General features: G+C 53.0%; 1 protein-coding gene across 1 annotated transcript in view; it reads right to left on the bottom strand.

Moving 5' to 3' along the window:
- Nucleotides 1-22,150, bottom strand: part of NXN (nucleoredoxin) — a 169,966-nt gene that overhangs the window by 11,064 nt on the left and 136,752 nt on the right. Inside the window, exons 2-5 of the mRNA XM_056126893.1 lie at nt 10,006-10,123; nt 7,321-7,454; nt 6,268-6,368; nt 3,413-3,519 (exon numbers count right to left, since the gene is read on the bottom strand). Coding sequence (XP_055982868.1) covers nt 3,413-3,519; nt 6,268-6,368; nt 7,321-7,454; nt 10,006-10,123 — 460 coding nt within the window. The remainder of the gene's footprint in view (nt 1-3,412; nt 3,520-6,267; nt 6,369-7,320; nt 7,455-10,005; nt 10,124-22,150) is intronic.

The raw sequence follows: 22,150 nt of genomic DNA on the forward strand, positions 1-22,150 counted from the left end.
ACAGTGCCAGATGGGTTTGCTTGCAGGAATGAATCCCCAAGGCCTAGCATGAGAGCTCAGCAATCACAAAAGCTGCTGGCCACAAAATCCAGTGCCCAGGAGAGAGTGTAAACTTGAGATTGGGGCTGGAGTGATCGTATAGCAGGTCGGGTGCTTGCTTTGCACACTGCTGACCCTGACACCCCAGATGGTCCCCCGGACCTGTTAGGAGTGATCCCTGGGTGCAGAGGTATGGCTAAGCCCTGAGCACTGCCAGGTGTAGTCCCAAAACAAAACAAAACAAAACCCAAAACACTGAAGAGAGACAAGATCTGATGGCAGGGCCACTGGGGCAGGCTGCAGGTATGAGGGTGGCCAGGAGGACCCTTGCTGGCCAGAGTCAGTTTACACAAACCTCATTGATGCCCAATGGCTGGGCTGTGGCCTGCCTGGCCCTGGGGCCTCTCCCAGACGCTCCTTGGAGTCTGTGGCCACATGGGTGATGCTCCCCAACCCCAGACAGCGGGCGCCAGAGCAGCACAGCCTGGCCAGCCCTGCAGAGCCTCACACGTAGCAGGGCTACGGTCCTGCTCTCTGGCGGTGGGGCCACACCTACCAACAGGGGCTCTCACGTCTAACATTTACATGGCGACAGCTGGAGAAGCAAGAACAGTGCCCTTCCCTGCTTTCCGGGGGTGACCAGAAGAACATCAGCTCACACTTTCGAGCCTGCAGGCCCCCCTAGGGAAAGAGCACCCTCCTCCCATCCCGCCCCCACCTCCGCTGCACCTCCAGAACCGGAACAGACCTACACGAGTGCAGTGCGCCCTGGCGCAGGGGCGCCTCTCGCCTGACACAGAGAGGGCATGCTGCCCCCCTCACACTCAGGCCATGGAGCCCACAGCCTGGTGGAGGGCCTGCAGCATGCTGGCCCCTGCCCGCAGGAGAAGGGGACTCCCCACATCTGCGATGCTCCACTCTCGTGGGCACGGGGCTCATGGGCTAAGGCCTCCAACAAAAGGCGCATCCACAAATGCTGGTGAGTTTCTCACCACGTGGTCATGCTGGGGGCTATTTCCCATGCCATCTCCCCACAGCTGCGCCAGGGCTGATGGGGCTGCCCTTCTGGTTTCAGAACATGGATGGTTAGCTGGAGATAAGGCAGAGTCCTGCTGGCTCCTATCCTTCCCCACGCCCCCTCCCACTCCCCCCCCCAAAAAAAATGTGAGACAGCTTAAAGCACAAATGACACAATCCAATAAAAACAGATGAGAATATTTCCCTGCGGAGGAAACGAGGAAGAGAAAAGGAGGCTGGGGCAGAAACGGTCAGCCGTGCTAAAGGAATGACAGATTCGGTGCCGAGTTTTCTATGGGTTAAATAAACCAAAGAATTATGATCGAAAATAAAACGGGGGGTGGGGAGGGGACCCACCACCTGCTCAGAGATGCTTTTGCTGGGCACGACAAAGGTAATTTCCTGCACATTAACTCCAGGTGGGGTTTCGAAAGGGCGGGCTCTCAGATCTGGGAGGCCTGTGATGGATGCCGCTAATAGTTCTCCGGAAAGGCTGTTTGGATTTATATTCCTACCAGCACTCTGCTCTTGCCTGTAAACTCAGCATTATACTTCAGGGGACGGTGAGCTCTTGGCAAGTGTGATAGATACGAATTCAGTGTTTTCATTAATAAATCACAAAGGCAAATGATGCAATATGAATATGATCTGTGTGGACTGCCGGATATATATGGTGTGTGTGTGTGTGTGTGTGTGTGTCTGTACTCATACAACTATTCTGCATGTATGCACACTCACACATATACACATATATATGCAAAATAGTTTTATTGAAAGAAATTTACTTAAAGAAATGTGAGAACGAGAGGAATATGTGTATAAGAGAACACAGCCTTCTCTAGAGCAAAAAAGCTGCCTGTTTCATATCTTATACATGTTTTCTACTGAATTCTTTCTCTCTCTCTCTCTGGACTGGCATCTGGGAAGTCTTCTTCTAAGGAGGATATTGATTCGTTGCCATATGTGTTATTAATAGTATTGGCTGCCTTTTAGTTTTCCACATCCAAAATTCATCTTTTTGGGGGTGGTAAGATCAAAGTTTTCTTCCCCCAATCCAAGTCAGCTAAGTATTTTATGAAGTGCTTGCTATGTGCTCAACACTGAACATTTCCAGCTCTCACTAGGAGGCTAAGTAACTTGTTCACGGGCATTCAGCCTGCCAGAGAAAATGTATGAGGTCCTGCATTCAAAAAGGCAAAACAAAACAAAACAAAAAAACACATCTGCAGGGAGCTGGCGCTGAGCAAATCCACCCTGAATAAACCAGTACGTCAGCCTGTCCCCATCAGGTGTCAGTTCAAGCCTCTGCCGCGGCCACTGGCCTGGGGTCCTTCTGGTACCTGATACTTATCTCATGTAATACCGTCCCTGGATTTCTGCGAGTAGCACTGGGAACCCCACTTGAGCTGTGTCTGCCAAAGACCACTGGAGTAAGGGAACGAGTCTGACCCTTCACACACACATCAGCCCGGCACTGAGACAAAAACTACTGAGGCTGGGAAGGAGGGAGCCACAGAACTGAAAGAGTCTCTCACCCATCACCATTGCTTCTGGAAAGACACAGTGATGTCCCGGTGTTCAATGCCATGAGGAAATGCACCTTTACCTGCAGCCCCTCAGCACTCGCTACTTCCCCCGACTCCCCCACGGGGCAAGCAGCTCTGTGGGGAGACTAAACAGAGGGGGAAACCAAGGCACAGAGAGTCTGCCACACGATGCCAAAGATCACCCCAAGGGGCCCGGCGGTCCTCTGGGCAGGGGTTTGGCCAGGTCACTGGGGAGCATGTGCTCAGTGTCCTGACCACATGGGAACCCCGAGCAGAGGCCAGTTCATGAGAAGCAGATGGTCTGCCCTTTCTTAGGACTGGAGAGATGGTACATCAGTAAGGCACTTGCCCCAGTTCCATCCCCAGCACCCCATATGGTTCCCGGAGCCCCACCAGGAGTGACTGATCTCTGAGCACAGGGCCAGGAATAAAGAAGCCCCGATGGCAGCCAGGTGTGGTCCCAAAATAAATGAGTGCAGTTTCACCGGCAGACTAAGAAGCCTTCATGTGGGGCTGGAGCCATAGCACAGCGGGTGAGGCATTTTGCCTTGCATGCAGCCGACCCGGGTTCGATTCCCAGCATCCCATATGGTCTCCCGAGCACCACCAGTTGTAATTCCTGAGTGCATGAGCCAGGAGTAACCCCCGTGCATCGCTGGGTATGACCCAAAAAGAGAAAAAAAAAAGCCTCCATGCCGAGTTCAGTGAGGAACACGAACACTCATGGCACTAAGGAAGTTCTTTTCCCTCTGGAAAGCAAAGCCGACCCCAGGGAGTGGACTGCCAGGAGCCAGGCGCAGGCCGCCTACCTTGGATCCCATAAAGCCTGTTGAGGCGAGAGCGCCGGGCCTCATCGGTGTAGGGCACAGCAAGCCAGGGCATCTCACTGAAGTACTGCTTGAACGAGTCCTCGGACCTATGGAGAACAGCTCTGTTACTTCCCAGCCACCGCCACGCTTCTGCCCGCCGTCTGTCAGTGGTGCCCAGGTGCTGAATGACAGGGCTGCTGGCACGGAGTGGGAAGAACCTCCAGACAGCCAGAGCCTGCACACCGGAACAGCAGGCCAGGGGCCAGAGCAATGGCAGTTGGTGGGAGGGGTGAGTGCTTTGCACGAAGGTGACCCAGGTTCGACCCCCAGCACCCTATCTGTTCCCCCCAAGCTCCACCAGGAGTGGTTCCTGAGCACAGAGCCAGGAGTAAGGCCTGAGCACAACTGGATGTGGCCCAAATACCAAAGTGGAGGGGAACCCACAAGAAGCCAGGCCATCTCGGCAGCCTGTGGCCTGCCCAGGGTCAGACACGGTCCGTTTTCATATTCAACACATACACTCTGGCTTTCAAAAAGAAACCTAGATGGACTGAACAGAAAATTGGGAAAAACAAATCCGACCAAGTAATAGAGAGCAGGGGCTGTTGAGACAGTCCAGTGGAGAAGGTGTTTGCCCTTCATGTGGCAAACCAGGTTCAATCCCCAGTATCCTATATGGTCCCCTGAGCACTGCCAGGAGTCATTCCTGAGAACATAGGCAGAAGTAACCCCTGAGCATTGCCAGGGGCAATGAGGAATTTCCCCTACTCCTTTTTGTTGGTTCCAGTGCCAAGGATTAATCCCAGAATCTCATGAGTTCAAGACAGGTGCTCTGACCCTGAGCCACACTCCCAATTTGAAAGGAAAACATTTTTTTTTAAGTGGGGCGGCACACCGGGCTGTGCTCAGAGCTTCTTCCAAGCTCTGTGCACAGAGATCACTCTTGGCAGGACTCAGGGGGCCATACAGGGTGTCAGGGATCGAACTTAGGTCAGTCATGTGCAAGGCATCCACCCTATCCACTGTACTATTGCTCTAGGCCCAGAGGGAAAATCCTTTTGAGGAATGAAAATCATCTTTATAATGAGTGAAAGGCAGTGGGCTCTCTGGTATGTATATGGGAGCGCTGTAAGCATGAAGCCAAGGTACCTCAATAGAAGTGGAGCAAAACACATTGTACTTTAACTGGGATGGCTACTTGGGGGCATGCCCTGGACAAAATTCACTGACCTGGGCTGGACCAATAGTAGAGAGGGTAGGGCATTTGCCTTGCATGCAGCCAGCCTGGGTTTGATGCCCAGTCAGAGCACCACCAAGAGTAATTCCTGAGTGCAGAGCCAGGAGTAACCCCTGAGACTCACCAATTGTGGTCCAACCCCCACCCCAAACCCCCACCAAATTTCAGTAAAATGTATAAATAAAATGAATGCATTCTGTGGTGTGTAAGTAATACTTCAATAAAACAGCTGATCTTGGGGCCAGAGCAATAGGACAGAGGCCCAGGTTGGCCGCATGCAAGGAAAAAGTCCTACCCATTGTACTATCTCTTTGACTTGCGTTTGATGCCTGGCACTCCATATGGTCCCCTGAGTAAACCCTGAGCACAACTGGCCCAAAACAAAACAAAAAACCAAAAGCAAACAAGAGGGAAAAAAAAACACAACTAGTTGGTCCTTTTTAAACTTTAATACATGAAGGGCCAGGAATATAGCTCAGGGGCAGGCATATGCCTCACCTGTATGTGGCTCCGGGTTTGATCTCCAGCACAGAAACCCTCACAAATATGACTGCTCCACCTGGCATGCCTTCCCGCTGGCCCCCAGCCATGAGTATTGAGACAGGGAGCTGGGGTGGGGGTGCAGCGGCCCATAAGCTGAGCACAGATGCAGCTGAGCTGATGCAGAGAGCTGGGACAGGGCAGTGAACAAAATGTCCCTTGGGGAGCTGGCATCACAGAGCCCCTTTTATCCGCAGATCTTGAGAGGTAAGGGGCGGAACCACAGTACAGTGGGTAGGGCATTGCCTTGCATGTGGCCAGCCTGAGTTGGATTTCTGACATTCCATATGGTCCCCAAGCACTGCCAGGTGTAATTCCTGGGTGCAGAGCCAGGACTAATTCCTGGGCATCACCAGGTGTGGATCCTCCCCCCACACCCCAAAAAAAATACGGCACTGTAGCACTGTCCTCCCTGTTGTTCGTCGATTTGCTCAAGCGGGCACCAGTAATGTCTCCATTATGAGACTTGTTGTTACTGTTTCTGGCATATCAAATACGCCGCGGGGAGCTTGCCAGGCTCTGCCACACGGATACTCTCGGTAGCTTGCCTGGCTCTCCAAGAGGGACAGAGGAATCGAACCCGGGTCGGCCGCGTGCAAGGCAAACACCCTACCTGCTGTGCTATCGCTCCAGCCCTAAAAAAACAAACCTCGAGAGGCAAACAAACCCTGGGGTCTGATCTACTCTGGGGCTAGTGTCTGGTGAAGAAGGAGGGTGTCAGGTGAGGAAAGGTGGGGAGCAGGGCGAGAGGTACCCAGGACCTGAGAGGCTCCTGGAGAAGTGAGCAAGAGGCAGACATGGCGGGGGCCTGCTCCTCCCTCCTCTGGCTCTTTCCCTTCCATCCCTCCTCAGTATCTGAAAACCCAAACAAACGAAACAGCGCAGCCCCTCTGCGGGCACCAGGCTGAGGAGGGTCCACACCGGTGCTCCCAACCAGCACGTTTTCCTTGGCTCCCCAACTGAACGAGCCCACGTGGGATGTTGCCAGCCCTCTACCCTCACCCCACCTGTCCCAGCCACCCCATCTTCTTGCTCCCCCAGTAGGAAGCGTGGGCGCTCACTGCTCAGCTCGCCTCACCTGTCCGCACTCACGAAGATGATCTCAAACTTCTGGCCTGCCTCCTTGATCTTCCGGTAGGACTCCACCAGCACGCGGGTGAGGCTCCGGCAGGGAGGGCACTGAAAGACAGGAGCGGGAGCCTGCAGGCGGGGTAGCACCCACACCCCGTCTCTCAGACCTGGCCCTTGGGGAAGCCGGGCAGGAAGGAGACCCAAGACATGCTGCCCAAAGAGGTGAGATCAGCACTTTAGTCAACGAGGCCCCCTTGGGCCACCAGCTGCCCGGCCTGGAAGGGGTGGTGCTGGAGAGGTGCCCTGGGCTCTGGCCCTCTTTTCAGAAGGAAGAAAATCACTCAGCACCCTGCTGAGAATTGAACGTCTTAAAAATTTTTTTCTTTCCTACTTTTTAATTGGGACCGCTCGAGCAAATCGATGAACAACAGGAGGACCGTGACCGTGACTTTTTAATTGAATCACTGTGAGAGAGACCCTTACAAAACTGTTCACGATTGGATTCCAGTCATGCAGTGTTCCAACACCCATTCCCCCCCACCAGTGTACATTTCCCAGCACCAGTGTCCCCAGGTTCCCTCCCATCACCTCCCCCCACCCTGCACCTCTGGGTGCTCTTCATCTGTCTATCTGTCTGTCTCTCTTTGAGCATTGCAATACTGAAACTGAAAAAGGTTATCAAGAATATCCCCTACCTACTTTTAACACTCAGCTCTTGTCCAGCATGATCAGTCCCTGCTACTATTGTCATACTGGTCTCTTTTTGAGAGAATTGAACTTCTTGGACCCAACCAATGTACTAGTTATATGTAACAACCCTAGATTGTTCCAGGGTCCCACCCCTGCCTGCCCTGGGATGGCGGATGGTATGGCTGCATTTTAAAATGCTACTCTGCAACTGCCATCGTGGTTCAGGTGCAGGAGACAGACAGCAAGGGGGTGGGAAGGTTGGGCCTGAGCGGTCCCAGCCCTCGTGTATGTGTAGTGGGGGGTGGGGGGCAGAGCCAGCAGGTGACCCCAGCTTCCCGCCCTCTGGGCGCACAGTGACCTGAACACTCACCCAGTGCGCAGAAAAATAGACGCCCACGTGGGAGCCCTCCAGGCTGCAGCTCTCCAGGGACTGCCCGGTGCTCCTCAGCAAGGGTCCCGCAATGACTTCCCGGAAGGGCTTGGGTCCCCAGGGAAACTCCAGACCTGCGAAGGCAACAGGGGGTAAGCCGGTCCCTCCTCCACAGCGCCGCCTGCAGGGCATCTGGCACCTAGCACCCAGCAGCCCTCAAAAGTGGTCGCTCTCAAATCACTACAAATCATAGCTGGGGGTAACTGCTGCCTCCACCATCACCACCACCGGCCTCAGCACAATAGCTCCATGACGTGGGGCTCACTGGACCCATTTCCGGGGTCCTGCAGCAAGCCTAGAGATCCAGGCGGGAGATGTATGTATGTTCAGAACAGAGTCAGCATGATTCACCAGATCACTCAACACTGAGGCATCACCGCGTGGTATTGAGTTGCTTTAGCGGGGCAGGGAGATAGAGAGTGGGGTTGGTGCTTGCCAACAATGCAACTGACCTGGGTTCCAGCCAGCACCCCGTATGGTCCCCCAAACCCCACCAGAAGTGACCCCTGAGCGCAGAGCCCTGAGCACCGTAGACAAACCAAGCGATTTCATTCCCAACCCCAGAGCAGTGTCTCTCATCTGCCTCTCATCCGCGAGGGGAGTGAGTGTAAACCAGGACACCCCTGGGACTCCCCCCAGGGGAGGGAGTTGGATTCACCCTGGGTGGGGGCCCAGGGAACCACTTAAGAACTTGTCTGGTGAAAGGGAACGAGCCACGCCCACTCCATCCACAGGGCCCAAGTCCTGGCATTTAAGCCCCAGGCATGAGAAGGGATACTGCCTTCCTAGCTCTTCAGTGTTCTCTCACTGGGTGGTCCATGGACCACTGCCTTGGAATTGCCTGGGGTGGGGGTGGAGGGAGGAGCACAGACTCGTTTAAAACGCAGACCGCCTATCCCTCCCTGAAACAAATTCGAAATGTCTGGCTGGGGAAGGGGCCAGGGGAACTGCATTAGAAAATCAGATTCAGGGCGTGGGGCCGGGGGGTGTCTTTTACCATGCCCTGGCTTTTACTGGGGGAATTCTTTATTTGGGGGCCACACCTGTCTATACTCAGGGCTCTGTCCTGCTCTGTGCTCAGGGGTCACCCCTGGCAGTGCTGAAGGACCATCTACAATGCTAGGCCAGGAGCTAGGGTCGGCTGCATGCAAGGCAAGTGCCTTAACCCTGTCCTATCTCTCTGGCTTCTGGAGGAAATTCCTTAAAGCAGGTAAATAAGGTTTTTTTTTTGTGGCTTTTGTGCTGTACCCAGCAGTGCCCAGAAAGCCATGTGTGGTGTCCGGAACAGAATCAGGGTCAGCCATGTGCAGAGCTAGCACTTTTTATTGTTTCGTTTTGGGGTCACCCCTGGTGGTGCTCAGGGCTTATTCCTGGCTTTACTCTCAGGGATTGTTCCTGGCGCCCCACAGCACCTGGGGGTACTGGCGATTGAACCGGGTCGGCCGCATGCAACGAAAACACCCTACCTGCTGTACTATCACACCGGCCCCCGCACCTTAACTCTTATAGTATCTCTCTGACCCTTAAAGCAGGTGATTTTTTTTTGAATTTTTATTCGTGAAACACCATGAGGTACAGTTGTAAACTTACAAATTTTTGTGCTTGGGTTTCAGTTATACAATGATTGAGTACCCATCCCTCCACCAGTGCCCATTTTCCACCTCCAATGCTCCCAGTATCCCTCCCATCTCCCCATCCCACCCCACCCCTGTGGCAGGGCATTCCCTTTTGTTTTCTCTCTCCTTTTGGGTCCTGTGGTTTGCAAAAGAGGTAATGAGTGGCAATCACGTTCAGTCTATAGTCTACTTTCAGCATGCATCTGTCACCCTTTACTTGGTGCTCCCCTAGCATGTGCGGCTGGCCTCCAAGCCATGGAGTGAACCTCCTGGTACTTATCTTGGCTATTCTTGGGTGTTAGTCTCCTATTTTGTTACTTTACATTCCAAGCAGGTGAATTTTTTACCAGGAAAATGTGTGACCTGCGTTGAATCTTCTTCTAATAATAAAAGTGATGGGAGACTGATTCTATGACCCTTTTATGACTCCAGGACAAGGAAAAAGAAATAGATGTGGGGGGCGGCCGGAGTGCTAGTACAAGGGTTAAGACACTTGCTTTGCCTGGGGCAAACCTTGGTCTGGTCACCAGCATCCCCAGGAGTCACTCCTGAGCACAGAGGCAGGAAAACCCCCGACAGGCCCCGGTCAGCAAGGAGTCAGGGGCTCCGACTCAGGCCAGGAGAGCCAGTGTTCGCTGGCTGCGGTGATGTTTAAAGCAGAACAAAGCCCCACGCAGTCAGTCCTGTCTCACCGCAGAGGGGGGCTGCTGGTGAGATGGGGCGCCCCGTCAGAATCAGGGCCCCTAGCTGCCTCTCAACAGCTGCCTCCCTCAAAGCTCAACTTCCTCCTTTGGATTCCATCTCCTCTGGCCCATGAATTAGAGCCCCCAGGAGGGACATTCTGATCCCTTTAAAAATCTTAACCATGACCTGGAGAATACTAAAATTTCATCAAGACAATACTCTGTAGCCAAATAAACCCATTCCAAAGAGTTCATGTGTCCGCCCTGGGCCGGCCGGGAGGAGGCTGGGCGGGGGTGGCGGGGGTGGCTGCAGAGCCGGGCCCTACCTTCGGGGTCATCGCGGATCACCAGCAGACCATTCCTGCACACCACCTTCCCGGTGGAGGCGTCAAGGAATATGAGGGATGGAATGTTGGAAATTCGATATTTGTTCCACAGTTTCAGCTGCAAGGAGAAAAGGAAGAAGAAGGTCGTTAAGACCCAGTCTGATTCCTGCGGGATCCCTCAGGGCTGCTCAGTAGATGGGCTGGAAACCCCAAGGAAACAGATCAGGGGACTCCTGATGCCAAGCAGGGCAGGGGGCACGAGAGTGACAGTGCAGCTACAACCCCAGGGCCCATGGGGGCTGAACAGCAGGGGACCCAGTGACTCAAGCTGGGCAGAGGCTGTTCTCTTTCCCGACCCCAAGGGTACCTGCTCTCAAAAGTACAAATGTGAAGCCAGATTGGACAACTTCCCCACACAACCCCTAGGGAGTGAAGGCAAGAAGGGGGGCTGATTTTATTTTATTATTATTAGTATTATTATTATTATTTTGGTCTTGGGGCGACACCGGGCGATGCTCAGGGGTTACTCCTGGCTCTGCACTCAGGAATCACTCCTGGCGGTGCTCAGGGGGACAAGAAAGGAAGTCGGGGATCAAACCCGGGCCGGCCGCATGTAAGGCCAATGCCCTATCTGCTGTACTATCCCTCCAGCCTCTATTTTAGCTCTGCTCTGTCCGGGAGCTCTGGGGGAGAAGGAACAAGAGTCTGTTGCAGAAAACCTAGCAGACACCACCCTACCCTACCCATACATGTCTACTTCCCAGCGCCCCCTGCAGGACAGCGGCAAGTGTGGCCAACGTGCCCCAGCCAGCCCCAAGCTCAGTTCTTGGTGTCACTTGAAATGACCCACAGCCTTTGGCTGGGCCCTCCGTGTTGGCTAGGCCGGGCGGCCCAGGGTCTGAGAGGAAGGGACGGGGCTGAGAAAACCCCAACAGCCCGGGGTCTGGGGCCCCGCTGCTGCACCTACTACTTGGAGAATCCTGGGCAGGCCCCGAGGTGCCGTGAATTTAACTGCCCAGCCCAGAAAGCCATAGAATTCAATGGAATGTTGAACTACCAGCACCCCACCCCGCCAAAAAAAAGTAACCAAGCCAAGGGGGAACCGAAGGGCGTGGTGGTGATGAGCTGGGAGTCCCGTCCAGGATTGCTGGAGGGCAGGGCAGCCAGGTCAGAGCCAACGGCAGGCCGAGCCCTTCACAGACAGCGTGTGGCTGAGAGGGTAGGGAGGGAGGCGGGCAGGACCCTCTGCCAAGAAATGCTGAGCTTCCCGGCCACGGGGACCATGGGGACCGTGACTTGGCACCAGTGCGGTGGTGCCTTCACTGGGTGGGGCCCTGCCTTGGCCAGGCCGGCTCTGCTCAGGCCTGCATTTCTAATGTGCGCCCCCCCAACCCCCCCCCCCCCCCCCCCCGCCAAACAGTCCGGGAGCTCGAAACAAGATTGGCGCTGCCCGTCCAGCTGCCAGTGGCCAGTCCTGTGGCGGGCAGGAAGAGCCCATGGCAGGGGCTTCTGCTCATGTGCTCAGGAGAGAGGGTCGGGGACGGTGGCACAACGAGAACCGTCTGGCTCTGCTTCACGCTTGCCAGCGCCAACATCCAGTCACGCTGATTTTTCTTACAAAGGTGGGGAGTGAGGAAGGAGGAAGATTAAGGGATTTTCCTAGTGGAGCAGGGACTTCTTGGCCTGGAGAGGGAGCTCAATGGGCCAGTGGCGCCTGCTAGCAAGTGGGGGCCCCACAGCTCCCCCCAACACCATCACCACCAGGAGGAACCCCTGAGCAGCCTCCAAACACTTCAGGGCAAGGTCCCCAAGCCAAAAAAGATAAGTAAATATAAAGTAATTCTTGGGGTGTCAAGAAGGAATTCTTGGAGAAAACAGGAAACAGTACAGAAAGTGTATGTGTGGGGTGGGAGGCCATAAGTCACCATTCCTGAGCGCTGAGCTGATTCTCTATGCTCCCACCAGTGGCAAATGAGAGCACCGCGTTTCCTAGGACCCATCAACATCATCACTACCTTTCATTTTTTCCATTTGCACAGGAAATATGACCTCTTGCTTTTGTTGCTTTTTTCTACTAATTGACAGCTATCTAGAGGGCACAGAAACTCACAGCTACAAATGCTGTTTCACCGTAGTATATGTGTTTATGTAACTTATTGGTGGTGGTCCACATCCAACAGTGCTTGGGGAGGAGGGAGGACCAGGAGGGAGGACCATAGGGGTTGTCGGGGATGTGAGTGAAGGTTGGCCACAGCAAGGCAAGTGCCCTACTTGCTGTACGATTTGCTCTAGCACCCACATTTGTCTTTGTTTTGTGGGTCACATCTGGTGATGCTCAGGGCTTACTCCCGGCTCTGCTCAGGAAACTAGTTGGGGTGCCAGGATCAAACCCAGGTCAGCCACGTGCAAAGTAAGTGGCTGTGCTATTGCCCCAGCCCTCACCCCAAGCCGCATTTGTTTTTTAAATAGGGGTCACACTCTGTGAATGGCCTGGCCATGGGGACCTGACTTCTGGTGGTGCTGAAGTCCACTGCACTGGTGGGAACTGGCCATGGATGCACAGTTATGTGAAACACAGGGATGGGTGATGAATCAGCCTCCCCCCCCCCCCCCCCCAGTCTAGAACTCTCTTTCTAGCGGGGGAACTATGGGAAGGCAGAATGGTAAAAACACCTTACTAAATTAGTCTGAAAAAAGGAGGCGGAGCAATAGTACAGCGGTTAAGGTGCCTGCCTTGCACGCAGTCCACCCTTTACCCCATATGGTTCCCTGCGCACAGCCAGGAGTGATTCCTGAGTGCAGAGCCAGATGTGGCCCCTGAAAATAAGTAAGTCTGAGTAGAAAGCCACACTATTTGCAAATACAGACAACTTTATCTTCTTTTCAAACCGCTCCACTATTTACTGTTTTTGTTTACTTTTTTTGTTTGTTTGTTTTGTGCTCAGGGCTTATTCCTGGGTATGTACTCAGATATCAGAACTGGCAGGGCTTGGGGAAAATACGGGGTGCCAGGTCCTACCCACTATACTATTGCCCTGGCCCAGTGCTCTTAAAGAAATGGTGGGGGGCTGGAGCGATAATACAGCAGGTAGGGCATTTGCCTTGCACGCGGCCGACCCAGGTTTGAGTCCCAGCATCTCATATGGTCCCCTGAGCACCGCCAGGAGTAGTTCCTGAGTGCAGAGCCAGGAGTAATCCCTGAGCCTCGCTGGGTGTGACCCAGAAAGAAAAAGAAAAGGAAAAAAAAAGAAATGGTGGGGTTTTGTCCCTAGGCAACCTAGCCCTTAAGTACCCGGCCATTCAGTCCCAGTCAGAACACCACCCCCCATGTTGGCATCAGAGAAGGAGGAGATCCTGGGCAGGCTGGCCTGCAGGAGCTAGTCTGTGGGCGCTGAAATAGGCAGATAAGAAAGAACTCACTGTGGACAGAGGACTCGAACTCCCTCCCTTCATCCCACCCCAGATCAGCACAGATACTTATTTTCTCTAGTATCCTCCCTGGAGACTGAACAATCTGGAACCCCCATGACCCCGATCCTCCCTCCCAGTCCATTCTCTGCCGCCGAGTCTCGGGAAGACAGAAGTTCTTGGCTCACGCTTTATCCATTGTTGCTGGATCTTCGGCTTCAGTGGGCCAAGGAAAGACCCACTGATGTAGAGGGAGAAAAATAGACTTGCAGATTCAGTCTGACATTGAAAGCTGATCCTTTTGTAGACGAACACCTCCTTTTATAGCAGAGGGAATTATCTGGGAACTTACATCATTCATAAGTGGTTTGGGTCATGTCAATTTTGATTTGTAGATCAGAACGTGAACCTCGTGTTAGAGAAGTCATGGAGGTCGGCTTTAGTGATAATTCTCTCTCTCTCTCTCTCTCTCTGCCCCCTACTCTGTCTTTCCAAGTGTGTATGACAGCTCAAGTTCACAAAAGGTTTTGAAAAAGGGCCCCTTTGAACAGGGATTGCATAATAACTATTTGGGGGTATTATAGACACTGTGGAGGATAAAATCTACAGATCTGTGCCCAGAGAAAAATGCACAAATCAAAAAAAGAATCTGTGTGGAATTTCTTAACATTCCTGGATCCTTGGAGGCCTGTTACTGAGCCTGTCTGATGTCCAGAGGTCTGTGAGCAAGAGAGGCCTTATCTAATGAGCTCGTCTTCGTGTGGGGGTCAGCACCTCGATTCCCCCGGGAGAGCTCAGCTCTGCTGCCTCCTTCCTCCTGTCAGATTCCCTCTCCCAGGGCCAAGGCTGATGCCGAGGGAGATGTGAGGAAGAATCTCTCTGTGCTCCACCACACTGGCGTCTCTAAGCCTCACTTCAGGGTGGGGAGGATGAGAATGGCCAGGGCTGAAAGGCACCATACTGTTTTACTGTTTTTTTTTTTTATTTGGGCCATACCCGGCGGTACTCAGGGATCACTCCTGGTGGTCTCTGGGGCCCAGATGTGGTGCTGGGGACGGAGCCCTGATTGCCATGTGCAAGGCCAACGGCTGACCCGCCCGACTACCGCTCCAGCCCTATTCGTCCCGTGTTCATTCCCAGAATGCCCCCCGGCTTGCGGAATCGTCTCCTTCCACAGCCCTCCCACAGTCCCAGTAACTAACTCCAAGAGAACATTCCGCAGCCCAAAGTCAAAATCTTGAAGTCCAAGTGTTCACCAGTAGCCCACTGGACACAGGAGTGAGGCTGCACAGAGGAAACAGCCAAAAAGAAACAGGAGACAATATTAGCTCAACTTGGCCAAAATCAAAAGGCATGACAAAGTGGCCTCTTGAGTTCCTAAAAGTAACCAAACCCTGGCCCGGGGGCAGGTTCTGGTTAGTGATCCCCCAGCGGTGGCTGGGGTTATCACCCTGGGAACACCGGCCAGGAAGGCTTTCACAGTGAGTGAGCCACGGAACAATGACGCAGATTTCAAGAGAACAGTCGTGGGACTTGGCAGACGGTAAAAGCACAAACTAGAAAGTTAGGCTCACATGCCAGGGGGATAGTCAGTATCCACAGACGCCGCAGGGGAAGGGCAATTTCAGAGAAGCCTCAGTTCCTGAGAATAACACAGCATCTGCCTCTTACACCTTTTGAGGAGTGGAGGGGGTGATGGCAGGCCCCCCATGCAGTGCTCAGGGAGTCTGTGGGACTGAATGTTGCTGGGGGTTGGGCTTGGGGCGCCCTCATGCAGGCACGCCTGTGAGCCCTCTTCCCAGCCTCCTCTTTTTCTGACCACTCGGTCTTGCACTTGAATGGGGCGGGGAGTTTTCATTTCTCAACAGCTGCTGCAAATCGGTGGGCTCAAGCCAATGCTAACACAGATGCAGGATTAATCAGCAAGCTCCATGGCAAGGCTAGCCGGAGCTTTCTTAGGCAAAACTGATCCCTGCTCTTCCCCAAGACTGACCACAGCCAACACACCATCCTTTCTCTGAGCAGCATCTGAACACAGAGCCTTTGGGGCCAGAGACACTGTACAGTTCATCGATTTGCTCAGGTGGGCACCAGTAACGTCTCCATTGTAAGACTTGTTGTTACTGTTTTTGGCATATCGAATACGCCATGGGGAGCTTGCCAGGCTCTCCGAGAGGGATGGAGGAATCGAACCCACATCGGCCACGTGCAAGGCAAAGGCCCTACCTGTTGTGCTCTTGCTCCAGCCAACCCCAAATCAGATATTTATTTTCTCTCAGTATCCTCTCTGGAGACTGAACAATCTCGAGCCCCACTATCATTACATGCCGTAGCATGGCTCTTTCTATTTATGTGTTATAAAGTGCACAGGGGCTATTCCTGTGCTCAGAGAACCACCTGGTGCTGGGCATGGAACCCAGGCCTCCTGCACACAAAGCGTGTTCTCAGCCCATTGCATTCTCTCTGAACCAAAAAATAGATTTTCAGAAGAGTTCTTGGCCTTGCTAAGTAAACACGACAACGTCTGTTACATCTCAATCCTGAGAGGAACGATTTCTCATCCACCCGCTCATTATGCCCTAAGCGGTGACTTGGCACAGCTCTGGAGCCTGGTGACTCAGGGCTAACCCTCCTCTGACCACTTGCAAGTGGTGGGTCTCCAGCAAACCTCCCAGCCACTTCCAGTTTTCTCGTCTGCACAGTGGAATCAGTCTCCATCAGACCACTGTGGTGCCATGGATTACAAACTGTGCTCAGAATAGGGCCTGGCACACATGAGGTCCCATAGGCATACTAGCTGCTATGAGTGATATCCATGTCACCAGCATGGGGACAGATATCCTGGGACCATTCTAAAGGCTCCAGCAGGACCCTGACCTTATAGCCCCGGAGTTAAAGCTTCGTCTTGTGCTGGTGAGCTATGGCCCGTGGCTGAAATTTGCACAGCCAGGAAACACACTACTAGCCAACTACTGTGTGTGGCGTCGGCCTTGTGCCCAGAGGAAGGTGGGAGAACTGGGGCTGGAGCGATAGCACAGTGGGTAGGGCGTTTGCCTTGGACACGGACAACCCAGGTTCGATTCCCAGCATCCCACATGGTTCCCTGAGCACCTCCAGGAGTAATTCCTGAGTGCAGAACCAGGAGTAACCCCTGTGCATCGCTGGGTGTGACCCAAAAAATAAAAGAAAAAATAAAGAAGAAGAAAGGTGAGAGAAATAATGGAGGGGTGAACAAATGGAAGGGAGGGAGGGTCCATGTCCAGGGCTCAGTCGCCTGGACACTCACATGCTTCTTGCTGAACAGAGCCCTTCCTGGTTCGTGGGGATACTCGAGGGCTCAAGTACTGATGGATAATCAATGCCCCAAGACCAATGTGGATAGAACTTGAGCTCGTCTCCCTCTGTCTCCTAATACCTTTGATCCCAGTGCCCTGCTCCCCCTCACATCTCCCCTCCGCTTGAAGCCAACCAGGAGAGTGGAGTGACTGCGAGACAGAAGGGGGTGTGGGTGGCTGCCTGGTGGGTCCCACCTGGAGCTGAAGGGAAGTTGAGGCCTTGCCAACGGGAGTGAGGCTAATGGTCAGTTCCGCCTTCAGCAGAGCTGCTTCCGGGAAGAAGACTGATGCTCCAAGGGTGACCAAAGGGTGGGGTTTAGGAAAGGAGCAGTTAACCCTGCTTCCTACCAAGGCACCAGGAGCAGTTATGTCCTCCTCCTGGGCCCCTCCCCTCCTCCTCCCGATCCATCCCTGCTGCTGCAAGCAGCGTTGGAAAGGAAGGACAAGGTCGGAGGAGATGAAACATTTACTCTTCAGTTTTCTAAATCTCAGAATAGTTTTTCTGTTTTGTTTTGGGGCCACACCAAAAGTACCTAGGGGCTACTCCTGGCTCTGCTCTCGGGAATCACTCCTCGTGGGCTCAGGAGACCATATGGGATGCCAAGGCAAGGGCCTTACCATCTGTACCATCTTTTCAATCCCTAAATCTTAGAATAGGAAGTGTCTGACTTAGGGCTGACCTAGCTGGGCCATGCAGCCAGCACAAGACCAATTAAAGCACTGCAGAAAGATAAGGGTGAACCCTGCCGCGTTCACAATCTTCTGTTTGGAATTGGATAATGGTTAAAATGATCAATTTTTATGTAATTCATATACACACCACATTTCTACTTTTATTTATTTATTTTTTGTAGTGGTGGGGACTGAACCAAATGTTCTCACACGTGCAAAGCAAGTGCTCTACTGCTAGACTACATACTGGTCCCAAAAGCCACAGTTTTAATTTTGTTTACTTATTATAATTTAAAAAATTGTTGGGCTTTTGGGCCATACCCAGCAATGCCCAGGACTTACTCCTGGCTCTGAGCTCAGGAATCACTCCTGCTGAGGCTCTGAGAACCATATGTGTGTTGGAGACTGAAACAGAGCTGGCCATGTGCAAGGCAAGCTCCTTATCTCCTGGACTATCTCTCCAGCCCTGAGCCACAATTTTTTTCTTTTTTTGGTGGTGGTGGTAGTGGGGTAACACGGAGCGATGCTCAGGGGTTACTCCTGGCCCCACACTCAGGAATCACTCCTGGTGGTACTCCAACCTTGCCAGGTAGGTGCCCTACCCACTGTACTATCGCTCCGGCCCCCCCAAGCCACAATTTTTAAGAAGTGGCATCACAGCTCTACATGTACAGGCAGAACGGGAAGCAGGTCACAGCAGATATCGGCAAAAACAGAGCTAAAGGGCAAGAAGAAAGACTAGCCCCATGTTGGAGCAGTGACTGTGTCGAAACTGACACGTGTGCTGCCTGATGCGCTCTCCGCTGCAGACTCCTCTCTGTGAGCAGGGATGGTTCAACATGAGCCGGATTCAGTCCCTCGAGCTCAGTCAAACCATTAGCAATCTGGGACAGGGAGACGAGGCAAGAACATGGTCCCCGGCAGACCGCTGGGGTCAGCTCTGTTCTATTCACCCCTGGGGGTGGCAATGCACGGTCACTTCAGTCTCAGCCGCCCCCAGAGGAGAGTTCGGGCTGTGACACTGTGTCTCACACTGCAACTCCACTGGACAGATGCACTCAGAACACCGAGTGGGACTAAGTGTCTGAGCGATGTTAGAAATGATGGTGCATAGGGCTGGAGCAATAGCACAGAGGGTAGGGAGTTTACTTTGCACACAGCCAACCTGGGTTCAATTCCCACCATCCCATATGGTCCTCTGAGCACAGACAGGAGTAATTCCTGAGTGCATGTACCAGGAGTAACCCCTGTGCATCGCCGGGTGTGACACAAAAAGAAAAAATAAAGTACATCTGGAAACAACCTGAGTATGCAAGAATAGACGAATGGATAAAGAAACTATGGTACATCTACACAGTGGAAAACTATGCAGCTGTCAGGAAAAATGAAGTCATGAAATTTGTCTATAAATGATGGACATGGAGAGTATCATGTTCAGTGAAATGAGTTAGAAGGAGGGGGACAGATATAGAATGACTGCATTCATTTGTGGGATATAACATATATATATACACATATATAATGTATATATATATATATATATATATATATATATATTGTCTGTCCAAACACTGTCCTCCTGTTCATCGATTTGCTCGAGCGGGCCCAGTAGCGTCTCCATTGGAGACTTTGTTGTTACTGTGTTTGGCATATCAAATAAGTCACGGGGAGCTTGCCAGGCTTTGCCGTAAGGGCGAGATACTCTCAGTAGCTTGCCGGGCTCTCCGAGAGGGGCAGAGGAATCGAACCCAACTTGGCCGGGCTGGAAGTGTGCAAGGCAAACGCCCTACCACTGTGCTATCGCTCCAGCCTATATATATATATATATATATATATATAAATATAAATATAAATATATATATATATACTATCCATGCCCAAGGAAAACAGGGGATAGGAGGAATGGTCAATGGTTGGAGCTAACCACATGTGTGTGTGGGGCTGAGGGTAGGTAAGATAGAGAAGAGACCAGTGTGACAATAATAGCTGAATGAACACGCTGGACAAGATCTGAGGGTTAAAAGTAGGTAAAGGGATATTCTGGATAACCTTTCAGTATCAATATTGCAAACCACAATGCCCAAAAGGAGGGAGGGAGGGGAGGAGAGAGAGAGAGAGAGAGAGACAGAGAGAGAGAGAGAGACAGAGAGAGAGAGAGAGAAGCACCTGCCACAGAGGCAGGCAGGGGGTGGGGGGGTGATGGGAGGGAACCTGGGGACACTGGTGCTGGGAAATGTACACTGGTGGAGGGATGGGCATTGGAATACTGTATGACTGAAATCCAATCGTAAACGGCTTTGTAATGCTTTAAAAAAAATAAAAGAGAAATGCTGGTGTGACGTGGCCTGGGAGGGATGTGGCCACCTGTCCTGCCCCTATGTGGAGCGGGGAGCCATACCACACCCTCACTTGGCCCTGCACCAGCAGGCGGGGAAAGACCAATGGGGCCTGGCAGCAACCAGGGACACCGCAGCTGGCCAGGGAGCAGGAGGCCCCTGATCTAGGGGAGGTCCTGTCTGTCACCTGCTGCCATGGGGACTTCGACCTAGTGGGGTGGGAGAGCAACACCTCACAGTGCTCAGGGATTACTCCTGCTCTGCGCTCTGCTGGGGCTCAGGGGACCCTAAGTGGTGCCACGTTGGCAGCGTGCAGGGCAAGTGCCTTAACCTCTGCACTGTCTCCCTGGGCCCTGTGGGGACTTGTTAGAGCCTCACTTCTCCTGTCCGATACTCTTTGACCACAGAAATTATTCTGCAGGGAGGGTGAGCTGACACCTCCTTTTCTCTCCTGCACAGATGCAGGAGACATCTGTGCTCATGCAGCCGTGCCCCTCACCCATGACTTCCCAGGAAGTCATGCTCCAACCCATCACCTCAAGAGTGCTGCCCGAGATGCAGCCATGATACCAGAATGCCGGAATGAAGGGCCACACTCAGACCCACTCTTTTTTTTTCCTTTTTGGATTTCTGTCACACCTGGCAATGCACAGGGGTTACTCCTGACTTTACACTCAGGAATTACTCCTGGCAATGCTCGGAGGACCAAATGGGATGCTGGGAATTGAACTTGGGTCAGCCGCATGCAAGGCAAACACCTTACCCACTGTGCTATCGCTCCAGCCCCTCAGACCCACGCTTAAGATGGAAATTCATTAGGTGCATCTTTGGTAATGGATGTATAGTCTGTATTCTAAAGAGATGATTTTGCTTGTGGGTGGAAAGTTTTTGCAGATGCCCATCATGTCTGCACTTGGGGTAAACTTCTCTGTGCCAAGCGAAGAAAATGCTGCTTTTAGGAAACTCTGTAACTGTGCTGATAAGATACCATCAGGTGCAAGTGCCCCCACAGTGCTTGAGCATGAAGCAAAGTAATGATGAATCTGCAAGAATGCTGTAGAAACACAGGTTCTTGGGCCCCCGGGGCTTGGTCTAAGGTTTCAGGTGCTCGCCCAGCCGAGACCCGCTGGTCAGATCCACTGTAGAATGAAGGCCTCCTTGTTCTCCAGCCATGGACTGTCTGCCTGATTAAGTGAACACCTGTTACAACACCACCACTGCCCCTGGCCCTTTGTCTCAAGTACCACAGTGCCTGGCAGGGAAGCAAGAAGCAGGGGGAGATGGGAGGTGAGGGCATAGGCTCGGGGGACAGGGCTCAGCTGAAATCCTGGCTCTGCCCCCGCAGGCCGATGGCTCGACCCCCTCCAGCCTCACCCTGCCTTGCAGAAGCAGTGCCAAGGCACCTCCCTCCTCAGGCATCTGTGAAGATGGGTGAAGCGCACAGCCCCACACAGCCACTCTCCTGCGAACACCAACGCTGTACATCAGAACTGTGCCACTGAGAGCAAACGCACTCCCCGCCATCCTCAAAACTCCAAGAGTACCTCGGAGCTGGCCTTGGGTGGAGCTCAATGGGAGAGCACAGCCTTGTATGTGCAAGGCCCTGGGTTCGATCCCCAGCACTGCGCGCGCGTGCACACACACACACACACACACACACATACACACACACACACACACACACAGCTTTTCACAAGAAGCATCTTGATTCTGGTGACCACAGTGCCACAGTGTCACCAGTCCCTGGGCTAGGCACACCTGAGTTCCTAACATCTGGGCCTGGACCATTGGGCCATGTATTGTTGGAGTAGCCTCTGGGTGTTAAGCACTTCTGGGGAGACCCCCCCAAATACAAGTCAAAATGGCGGTAGGTGCTTCATGGGACTCGGAGACCAGATCTGGCTGCCAGCACAGGTGGTAGGTGCCAGAGTCGTGACTTGGTAATGAAGGCCACAGGGGGTTGAAGTTGAGGAACTGGGGGAGGAAGAGGAGGGCAGAGGCCAGGCTGGCAGGGATGGCGCCTATCTGCACACCTCCTCCAAACTTCTCAGGAGTCACCTCAAAACTTGGCTACTCCGCTCGCTTTCAGAAAGCCGCCCTCTGAATTGGCCTTCGCTAAGGCAGGGGTGAGGGAGAGACTAGGGAAGGGAACACTAGGACAATGGGGGAGGGAAAGTGCCTGCCACAGTGGCAGGCTGGGGGTGGGGGGGAAACTGGGGACACTGGTGGAGGGTAGTGGGCACTGGTAAAGGAACGGGTGTTGGGATATTGTACGCCTGAAGCTCAATCATAAATATCTTTGTAGCTTTGTAATTCACAGTGATTCAGAAAGAAAGAAAGAAAGAAAGAAAGAAAGAAAGAAAGAAAGAAAGACAGGAAGGGAGGGAGGGAGGG

This window comes from Sorex fumeus, unplaced genomic scaffold (genome assembly GCF_029834395.1).
Source record: "Sorex fumeus unplaced genomic scaffold, SorFum_2.1 ptg000063l, whole genome shotgun sequence".
NCBI lineage: Eukaryota > Metazoa > Chordata > Mammalia > Eulipotyphla > Soricidae > Sorex > Sorex fumeus.